The sequence below is a fragment of the Pecten maximus genome, chromosome 17 (genome assembly GCF_902652985.1).
Source record: "Pecten maximus chromosome 17, xPecMax1.1, whole genome shotgun sequence".
Taxonomy (NCBI): domain Eukaryota; kingdom Metazoa; phylum Mollusca; class Bivalvia; order Pectinida; family Pectinidae; genus Pecten; species Pecten maximus.
Window position 1 is genome coordinate 2234247 of NC_047031.1, and position 12037 is coordinate 2246283.

Genomic DNA, 12037 nt, shown 5'->3' on the forward strand with positions numbered 1-12037 from the left:
AAAGACGTTTAAATTCATTTTTGTTACTTGTTGGAATGAATATCATATTTGTACTGGAAATCATATAGATACAAGTAACGCCATAGGCAAATCTAAACAGATCCAGACAAAGCGAGTGATACAGGTGAATCGTTTATGTTGTGATGATAAACCCCAGATATAGCCGGCTTTATTTTTTGAATGAGTTTAAAGATAAAAAAATAAATAAACGTTTGAAATATTTAACACAAACATTATCCTACTCGTGGACAAAGTGGAATAAACATGAACTACGCAGGGCGTAAACATGTTTGCGATGTTAACACAGAAAACGTGTACATGAGTGTATACATGTAGGAAATGCTACAGATGTAGAACGGATGTAAAATAAATACACTTTATACCTGTAAAATCATTTATTTTTAACGTATGAAATTTGCCATCACGGTAGCAAATATAGCTTCCAGCATAACTTCATTATGAACCTGTCAGACTTTCCAGAAACAATGCAAATTTCTCCTTCGACTCGACCGGTACAACTCCTTCGCTCAGTACTATCTTTTCATCAAGCTGCCTATATTTATTCGATTTTCTTTGATGTCGTTCGCTATATTATCGTATCCTCATTTCCCCACCTATTCCGATTCATTTTCGCACTTCGGGTCGAAGTTGCATTTTTAAAAACTTATATTTTTTAAAAACTTTGGGTTTTGTTTAGAGTTTTAGTGTTAAATTACAGTAAAGTTCCCGTTTACTCTTATTCATGTAGCATAATCTCATTTTAACGACGGAATGTCCCTTTAAAAGAAAAAATGGTTCAATGGTTATATCAAATTTAACCTGTGTAGGATGACTGCGGCGACAATTTAGCGTGATAATAATTGTGTTTTTTTCAGTTTGTGTTGCAACCTGTATTTATTTCCAATGTTATTATTTACATAACTCTTATCAAAAGATTAGCACGCGTTTGTGTCTGATATTAATGGAGTTGTTTTTGGATTAGTTTGGTTTGTTTGGTTTGTTTTTGTTTAACGTCCTATTACAGCCAGGGTCATTTAATGACGTGCCAGGATTTTGAGGTGGAGGAAAGCCGGAGTACCCGGAGAAAAACCACCGACCTACGGTCAGTACCAGGCAACTGCCCCACGTAGGTTTCGAACGTGTAACCAAGAGGTGGAGGGCTAGTGATAAAGTGTTGTGACACCTTAACAACTCGGACACCGCGGTCCCTGTCCAGATTAGTTCGAGTCTGGACCATCATAAGTGATCACGATATTATATTTACATTCTATGTTGCATTTGCCTATATGTAGTAAGTAAACAAAATTGTATTCATGATACTGTATACTACAATTTATAGTGATTCGGTCAGTGTAGGAATACAGCTTCACGTGTTGCATGTTAAAACAATGACCGCCGGTTACATTCGGCCTAGAGAGCTTTTGAATGTTAGCATTTATTTACATACACTGCAAATTACAACAACAAAAAATAAAGCAACACAAGTTATGAGAGTAAAATTTAATAATAACAAGAAATGAAGTCGACACAAAATTATTATTAACGCTATTCTTGATCTATACGAAGTAATCAAATTGTCAATGTCGTAAAACACACATACACAAGGGCTCGTTGCCGAATGTTCAGAAATGCTAGACACGACAACATTAAAAGTCCAGCATTAATATATATATAAAAAATAATATTAATAAAAAAATCGGCAATATCGACATTGTTTCCGGTTATGTATGCATACTGAATTATAGTTTTGTGGTTATTCACTGATGTCAAAAGCCTACCTTACTCCAAAATCGAGGCCCTGTGAAGTTGAACATCGTCTGCTAAGTTGGCGACACTGATGTGACGGTTAGACTGGAATCGTTTTCACATACTGTCAAGACGACTTTCAGTTAGAATTTTAGAGCTGATATTCCTCTAAAAATAACGTAAATCCAGTCGATAGAAACACACGCCACAGTATTGTTGTTCATCAGACACAGATCACTGGTATTTCCTGGAATTGTCAACTCGTCTAGGAACTGGCATTTGTCTGTGAACAGCTACAGTTTCTTGTTCCTGTTATCATTTACGATTACCTGATTGCAAGGAAGGTTCAAAACACCAGGGACACATCAATCATTTTTATTTGAAGAAGTCTCTATGTTGAACGTCCCGATTTCCTTCACTTTGAACTCGTACGAATGGCGGTGCTTGGGCGCAATGAATACCAGGAATGTGTTGTGTGTGTTGCCCATTGCATCATCATTAAGGTCCCGAGTCCACTAACAACATCATGTTTAAAACTGACGGACGTGTAAGACTTTCTCAACTCTGACCACAGCTGTACACGACTCTTCTTTAGCCTGCCATGGTATTAAGCACACCATCCATCATACGTTCACGTGATGCGGCCTCCGTGTTTCTTTTCTCCTCTTTGAACGACGCTATCAACTTCCTTTTGTAGCATGTTTAACCGTTTATCGACATTTTGACGTAGATCGGTGATACTCTGTAGTGCGATATCCTGGCTCTGTACCAGATTGTGAAGGTGTTTGTCACAGTCCTTTAGTATTACGTCAATAGCATCCGCGTTTATATTCATAATCGACTGAATGTTTGTGAACCGCGATTCATCTTTTAATTGTTTTAAATACCTTATAGCTGTTGTTACCCCCTTACAACGGCTATGATCCTTTAAATTGCATCTGCTGCATCCGAGAAGTTGATGGTTCTCACAATACCAAACCTTGTTCTTAAAGTGTTGGCCACATCGATATACTGACTTTTGCTGATTTGTTCCCGCTCCACCTTGCCCTGTAATTTTCAAGATGTCACAGTCACTATGTATGCTGTCGTGGTGCTGTTCCTTACAAATCTCGCAAAAGTTCGCCTCCATGTCCTGACACCAGAATTTTGCTGGGTTGGTCATGTGACCATGTGTCTGACAGTGATCGCAGTACAGTGGTTCAGACAATCGTTCCTGGAGATGAATGGGGATCTGGATACCAGAATCAGATAGGAACTGACCCACCACCTTGTCCTTAGATGTAAATAGATTGACGGGAGGGGTCATCCTCCTACAGATAGGACAAGGGAAGGGTGTTTCTGAGGCCATCTTCCCAGAAAACTTCGTGGTGATGTAGGTCCCAAGACATTCCTGACAGAAGTTGTGGTGACAGGGTAAGAACTTGGGATGCTGAAGTCGCTCCAGACAGATATGACATTTCAGTAAGTCCAGTTCAAGAGGGCGCCCATGTTCGGCCATCGTAAGGCTCAAGACGGATATAGGCTGACCTGTAAACAGGGAAAACATGTATTTTTAACAGATGTTATACAAATGCAATGTAATCATTTACGGAGTGATACGCATTTGTGTTGCTTAGCTATTCAATGTCACTCTATATCCTGTTATGGTTAATACTTCTGTGAAAACCAGAGCGAGCCCGTTAAATTGTATCATTACATAAAAGCATGGTATTATTCCTGTTTAACTCTCATCAATTAAATGATAACTTAATTATGTCATTCAGCGATGACGTTTCAATTGTTTTACACATTAACCAACATTATAACAAAAGTGCAAAGTAATAATGCCTTGCTACTGGTGTTGGAATCTGCGTGATAAAACATGAAAACTGCGATGTCATACATTTGATTACGTTTCAGTATGTCTTTGAATAAGTCAAATCCATTATTATCATTAATTGTATCATAATTCAAATAAACTAGATCATTGGTTTGGTCATTGGAATAAATGAACACTATTTTGTTTTTTACTCATTACGCAAAAGTGAGGGGACACGATTTTTCTTCCTTCAAATTTAAATCTAAATATGTGAATGTCATGCATGCTTGTTACAATGGTTAACTTTCTGTATTAATTGTATATATTTATGATGGAGAAAACAAAAATTGACTTTTTTATTTCGGAAGTGATTTTTTTCCCAAAGAAATTTTGTTTCTTTTAGTTTATTTTTTGTTTTACATTGTTTTGTTTTCAAATCTGTTTTATAGCATATTGAACTCCAGATAAGATGAAATCATTGGAAAACCTAACATGAAAAAAAAAACGTAATTCAAGGAAAGGAAAAGTGAAAGTACAATCATTATAGCAAATACAACATAAATTACACCTGTTAAGATCTAAAATTATCTGTCTCAGCAATTAAAACCAGTGGAACGGAACAATGTTCAATTTTGGGGAAAAAATGGATGAACAATTGTTACATTTATATAATTGAAAAAAAAAACAAACGTTTACGGTAACTGTGTTACACTTTACGAGGCTTTTTTTCGGTACCGTACTTTGGGACATTTTGGATGTGGTTATATTTTGGTTTATTTAGCGCCTGTGGTGAATGAGCCAAAATTAAACACACCAAAATGTCAAGAAAACAATCGTCGGAACAATTTCCGGATTATAGAAACCTCCTTCCGTTTAGTTACTACATACCCATTACTAGCTTCCGCGGTCTGTGTTAATGTGTGTTGGAATATCGTTTTTTTTTTTTTTTATAAAAACGCCTCAATAAAGATATGTTTTCCATCTAAATGTGTCATAAAATTCCTTCACGTTGTTGTTATGAATGTATTGATTGTTGTATTAGCTGTGTTCAAGGACAAGTCGCTTTTGATCGATCGATTAACTTGTGTACAAAGCGAAGACTGTTTTCATGTGCAACCAGGTGAGACGAAATACAAAACGCCCAGTACAAAAGGCTTATACTGATATGTTCTCAGTTAATAACTATTCAAACACAGGCTATATCTCAGGTAGATCATCGGATCCTGTCACTTAGCCACAGGCCTTTTAATCCATGTATACACAACATGGCATCTAAATCGAGTTTAACATTTTTAAATGAGTGTCAGGGGAGGTGATTCATTTGATTGTTTAGAAATGACGTAAACGTTAATCTAATATTTGGACAAATATTTTCATATAATTAAACGATATACAAGAAAACATAATAAAACTTACAGTTAGAATGACTAATCATAACAGTTACTATTATTTTAGCGAAGTTTAATTGGTTTAAAAATCCGCATGTCGGTAAAATCTATAAACAAGTGGCACAGTCAATGAGATGCTATTGGTGGAATTTTAATTGCGCGGCTTCGTCTAGGCACCTACGAAAGTCATTGTACCATCACACAAGAATGAAGAAGCAATGGGATTTATGTACAGTGTTCAGCTTAAATAGAATAATATATAGCAGAATTGTCTTGGCATCCTGTCAGGAAACCAATGTTGATTGAGTACAGTAATGTTACCACGTAGGAGAGGAAAAGTACCGTGAATAAAATATGAAGCAGACTACACCATCCAAAGGCAGTGAAAATGGCAAAAAAGTGAAATTCACGTGAAATAATTCACGTGAAATGAACAATTCACATGAATTTCACGCGAGCTTTACATAAATTTCACATGCTGTTTACATTAGTTTTACTTGAAAAAAACTAATAATCATTGTATTGATAAACAAGATATTAATATGTAATAATTTATAAAGAAGCCTTTCAAAAATATAGCAAACAAAGCAAAAAAACGTCAAATAGGTTCATAATGTTTTATTCAACCAATATTTATCAATATAACAACATTTACACACCTTACTTACTTCCAACATCTTCTACGTATACCCTCCCTTCCATTCTCATTTCTCTCACAACACTGTTTTTATTTCTGTTTTCCTTCTTACTCTTTAACACTAGCATTTAACATGTTTCTCTATTCACCCTTCCTCTCATATTCTTATCTTCTCCCACTTCTCTTTCTCTTCATTTTTCAACACACCATCCATAAAATAAATCCCCCTAAAAAGTCTTGAATCCTTTTGCAATTTGCAATTTTTTTTAAACAGTCCTCACTCATGGCATGTAGCATCTACTGTCAACTGTTAATTAAATGCTAACATAAAACAATACCTGTGTTACAGGAGAAAGCACAACAGTAATAGATTTTGCGGAGTTGATGGTTTTCTTCATAGTACACAGTTCTTATGGTTCGTGTGGTTGAACTGATGTTCAGTTCCACAGACTTTAGAGATTCCAGGGCCCGAAAAGCAACACTGTAAGTCTGGGTAGAAATCCGGATCTGCCTCCTGGGAATTTGTCAAGACATGCTGATTGCTATTTCATGATAATACCAGTTGATCTGATCAAGCCATTCTCACTCGACAAGCTGACCACAACTCTTTCAGTCGATGATGGTCGATGAAGTTTCTTTTCTAGTTTTTTTTCCCTTTAGGACTACAGGCTGAGGGATCAGATCTACACCTCAACACAACAAAAGTGTTTTGGCATATTATTTTTCAGTCTGGAAAATAATAGAAACTTTACATTATATAATTTTGGCACAAAGTGTTAAACCAATAAATCAGTATTTATTACATACTGATTATGTTAAAAAAGGTTTTCATAAATCTTAGTAAGCAAACATTGAGTCTTCAAAGAAATTGTAGAATTGAAATTACAAACTACTATTTGGATATTTGATTGACCAATAATATTGCTCAAATAACAAATGGCCCAGAGGGCCTGCATTACTTACACCTGGATATTTCAGCAATCATGGCAAAATACTAACATGAAAGTTGTACTACAAATAATTTCCTACTTTTTGAGCTGCCTCTCCTAACAATGGTTCAAAGGTGGACTAAATCCTGTTATTCTTTAACAAGAAGGATTTTTAATTGTTTTTATTTGTTCAAAGTTTTGTTTTCTTCTATTTTTACCCTATTGAGCCCCTCTTGCTGGCACTATATAGGAGCCATACCATGTGTTTATCATCAGATCCATTCTGGAATTCAGAAACAGTAGAGATTTAAAGGAAATATGTGATGGATGAGAATGGATAACAGACATTGCGCAAGGCGGCCCTTCAGGCAGTGCTGGTATTTAAAACACATGAGCATATTTTTCATGAGGCTTTGTCTCGTCGATACCCATATATATCATTAATTAGAAAAGTATTTTTGTTAAAATCAGTTAATTACACATTGTGCTTAATATGATGGTGTCAAATACAGTTTGTCTTATAATAATACAACGTGTTAATTTAGGAAAGCTATACAAACCAACAAACTGAATCATTAAAAACCCTGAGACTTATCTTGTCTGGAGATATTAACATCCTTATCATTGTGTGAATTTTGTTTTAAATATGATCTCAAGGTACATGTATGAAGATGCTAGGTCGCTGGCAAACATATAGGGTAAATATACACACAACACCCGACTACTGCATGTTTATGTTTCACTGTAACATGTGACCTTTGTCTTTTTGTAATTGACACAAAGACATGTACATGAACAAAATACTAGAGAACGAGTCGTTTTCAATCAATTCATTATGAATAAGTCTTATATAATTTTCAATCCATTGATGCTTAATACATTAATATAACATGTCTTGAAGGTACCTATCATGTTAAGTGAAATCCTCTCTATTTAACATGTATATCCTTACGCAGGGCCTTAATACAGAATTGATAGAATTGATAAAAAACAATCCTATCAAGTTAAATCACCGAGTACTTATTGAACATTCCGGTCAATTCTCTTCAGCCATCTCGCCTTTAGTAAGCCCACCAAGGCGATTTGCCTGCGAAAGAATATTCCAATGATTCATCACATTTGAGGAAAACGATCAATGCGAAGACGATTAAGTTGGAATGAAGATGTGTTTTATAGTATTTTTGAAGTATTTGTCACATTTGGTTGCGAAAGGGCTAACATTGGGAATTTAAACGTGTCAGGTAGGACTGTCGTCTGCCCGTCTGGTTTTGTAGATCTCGGGCCGGGCCGTCCAGTTGTCAAACTAGCCTAACATCGATATTAAAATACTGTATTCTAGATTTTGGATGAACAAATATGTGTATTTACATAAAAAAAACCTACCAATTATAAAATAGTCCGGCTGCAACTGACGAAAAATCCTCTTCTGTGCATTGAAATACCCGCAACGCAACAGGGCGTTGTTTACATTTTTTCCGAGGTCGTAGTCCAATAGTTTAATCGACGTAGTCCGAAAATTATTATAAATATCAAACCTTTTATTTTATTTTCGGCTTTTGTTATCATAACACTTTTTTGTCGCTAAAATAAGAACTGTATATTAATTTTTTAAAAATGAAATTAGCAGAGGATAAAATAATTATCTCACCATGTATAAATATGTGTATCACAGGAAAAACAAGATCCGGATAAAATGGCCGTGTCGACTATTGTACTCACCTCTCTTTTGCGTTTTGAGAGACACTCGACTTTTTGAATGCTCCAAAATGATATTATATAATTTGCTATATTTCTATGCTGGTTTAAATAAAATAAAAGCTGAAATATCTTTGTGGAACAAATCTTCACACTAATGCATCTTGATTGTAATTTCTAACCATAAAAATACAAAACTTAGAATTTGAGAATAGTGGGGCAGATGACGGGATATAGCTAGGCTTAGCCTACCACATTTAACATTTATAAGATTGTGAGAAGTCCCAAGAGCCAATCATGTATGCGACGATATGTATATAAAAATAAATAGATAGATCTATAAATAAATAAGAATCAGATCTTACATTTTTTTCTTTTAAACTTTGTTGTGTATAAACCGACATTAAGTGCAAAGAGACTTAGGCTCAGGATGGTTTATTAATAACAAAAACAAAAAACAAAAAACAAAAAAAAAACATTAGCTACAGGTATATGGAAAAAAGGGCCAATCATCTAATTTTCAACTGCAATGTATCCTCTTCATAACGCATAACAAGTAATATTGAATTCATATAATGCCTAATTCATTCAGATAAATAGGACAAATACAACGTTAATCAAGTTTTTAACTTTTTCCCCGCGAATCTGAAAAGGATATACAATGTATGGGCCTACATTGAAAATAGGCATAAGCCGAAATATATTGTGTTACCTTGCTCACAACATTGGGTAATGTATTCTACGCTTCTTGTCGTGGTGGAGGAGCCGTTAAATACATTTTGCTAGAATTATTTTTGTATGTGAAAAAATCTCGAAAAAAACATTCACATGAAATTCACATGAATTTTTTCACGTGAAATTCACATAAAAAAATTCACGTGAAATTCACGTGGTGAAGTTTTTTCATGTAAATTTCACGTGAACTTTGTTCAAGTGCATTTCACGTGAAATTCGCGTGAAGAAATATTGCCTGTGTACGATTAATAAATATTGCTGTAGATTTGAAAATCTGAGATACAAATAGTTTGACGACAACAGACGAGTATTGGGCAGTCTACTGTAAGTTGTGTGTACAAGTGACATCTCCCCACTGTCGGTGTCACGTTTAGATATAACATCAGATTTGCATTTGTAGCAATAATTAAGGTAACATGATACTTTAAGCTTTTTTAACTTTCCTACCTATCACTTTAGTTTATTTTATTAGGGTTCACAGCACATCGACATGATTACACATGTGTACACATGTACATTATGTTGGACATGTACATTAAGCTGATTTCGTAGTTTGCAACATCAACATTAGATCAACAGTCTTAATTGTTGTGTAATTACATCAAAACTCTCAGCTGTAGTGTAATTTCAATATCATTAGGTTCTATACATATTTGAGTGTAAATTGAAGTATGTGTCAAAATGAGTAATTCAATCACAATGTATTTACTATAGACTAGCTTTATAAGCAGTGTTTATGTAATACACTGTACTATTTGCATGCTTGTTAGAGTAAATGTCATGAAAGTTTACATTTAAAAATAAAATAAGTATATGTCACATAATCCTGATACTAATTTAAATCACTCAAACATCACACAATTATTATCGAAACTAGCACAAAAAGGCTTTGAATTACCTTTCAGACATTATAAATAACTAAACATATAAAATGTAATCTTATTTCGTTTTTTTTTATACAATATTCAGAGTTTTATTCTATTTCGTTCTCAGTTTACACTTCACAAACAGCCCTCATTGCTCTATCGACAATATCCGTAGTCATTATGAGGAATGAGACAACACCATGGGAAAGTGGATACAATTTCATTACCATGTGCAATTTTGAATTTAATTCAACGAAAAAAATTAATGTTACATGATGCCATATGCATATTTTCAGTTACTAATAATAGTTCATAGTTTTTGTTATTGTCCGACTGCAATTCATTGGACATTTGATGTCATAATTGGCTTTGAGATATTTGAATTGATATACATGGAAATGGTTTATAAACATGCACAGCATAGTCTTCCTTGATACTAAATTATCTCCCCCTTATTTTTTGTTCGGTTTCTTGAACCAAATTAATAAAATGATAAATATGGCGTTCGTTAGATGAAAAGTTGAGCTTGACACCTGGGGTGATTTTATGTTTCATCAGTGAACAATCCATCCCTACTTTTTAAGGAAATACGCAGGAAACAATTTCTTAAACCACTTTATGTTGCTTTTCTGTATATTAATAACCATAATAAATTGATCAGTTAAAATCGGAACAGTAAGATTAGAAAGAAAAACAACTCAAACAAACCTAATTTTACACAAAATGTTTGGTTATATTTCAAATGAGAATAATCACACAAAGGGCGGTTGTTTTAACGTTCTAAAATATCAATAAAACAAAACAAACAATAAGCATAATATTGCAATGAACGTTACAATATATATATATTTATAAAGTATCTCCTGCACGACTTTGAGGAAAATTATCTTATTGATATACTATCTTAGTTTATTTCAAAATTTGTAAGGTTCATATTATATTTTTTTCGAACAAATTGTCAGGGGAGATAACTTTTTCTGACAATAACTTTTTTTAAGGTCATCGACCTATATTTTTCGTTTTGAAATTTATTTGAGCCTCATATGCCCTATACAATTGCAAAGTATTTTTTCGCTCAGATATGTTATTTATTCATTTATTTTTTTGTGAAAATTAGTGACTGTGTAGGTTATATGGCTGAGAGTGTTAAAGGACAATATTTTATGTTTATTTAAAACTTGATCGATTTTTTTTCACATTTATTTTTTCATTTTTTTCTACATTTTTTTATATGATATGACACAGGTCACATACTTATTATATTATTTATAAACATATTAGAAGAACACATTTTAGTGAATTAAACAGTATTTTAGAAGAAAACCGCCATTTTTAAGTGTTTTTTTCGTTAAAAATGTGGCTTTCCAGAGGTGTACATCCTTATTACATCACTCCGCCACTCGACCAACCTCGACTAACATGTCTGGCATACTGGCCTTACCAAACACTTCACTATGGAATAAAGAACAAATTATAGTATTCCAAAGGTTAACATGAGAATAAATAAGGTAATACCTAATAGTCAACACTGTTATATTAACTGTTGTTCATTTAAATCCATAGTTTAATTTAACATGGTCCTACGCACTGATGTGTATTATCAACAGCTAATTATAAACAATGTTTGACATTCCGGACTCCGGCACCGGTATGATTTTTATATTTCATAATATTATATATGTTTCTATTTCATAATTCAGGTCTTTAAAAAAGTTTGGCAGTCGGTAAATGTGGATTACCGACTCTAAGGTATTCACAAGCTACCCACTACATATAACAGCATGTCGAGTTTTAACAATTTATAAAGCAACGCATACAATCAGGTTTCTATTTGTGTAGGTCTCATTACAGCAGATGTTTATCAGGTTTTAAATGCATGTTTAGTATGCTATGCAAGCATGATTATAGATTTAATGCCTGAGTGCAATAAGTCAGAGTATTAACATAAGTTTTGGTTGGAATACTCACCCTAAAACCTCTAAAATACCAGAAAATCAAAAACCGTTTCCAACCGATGAGTCGCTTATTTACTTCCTTGTCGTGTGTAATATGCAGATCACTTACAGAAGGCGGTATTACAATTACGGATATGACAATAATGGGTGACGTAATGTGGTTGCTCTAATAAAGATATCCAGCTCCGTTAGGCATATAAATACTGTGTGTACATTTCTCGGTCCATTTGAACAAAAATTTATATTAGGAAAAGTTCGTGTTTGTTTTATGTACCCCTTTACTATACC

The 12037-nt window shown here is 33.9% G+C and overlaps 1 protein-coding gene across 1 annotated transcript; it reads right to left on the reverse strand.

Annotated features, from left to right (window-relative positions):
* Positions 1–1517: 1517 nt before the first annotated feature.
* Positions 1518–11835, reverse strand: LOC117315968 (transcription intermediary factor 1-beta-like). Its single transcript, XM_033870410.1, has 2 exons — positions 11763–11835; positions 1518–3273 (listed from the first exon to the last, which is right to left on the reverse strand). Exon 2 carries the CDS (start codon positions 3242–3244, stop codon positions 2378–2380), a length of 867 nt encoding a protein of 288 aa, XP_033726301.1. The 5' UTR covers positions 3245–3273; positions 11763–11835; the 3' UTR covers positions 1518–2377.
* Positions 11836–12037: the final 202 nt, after the last annotated feature.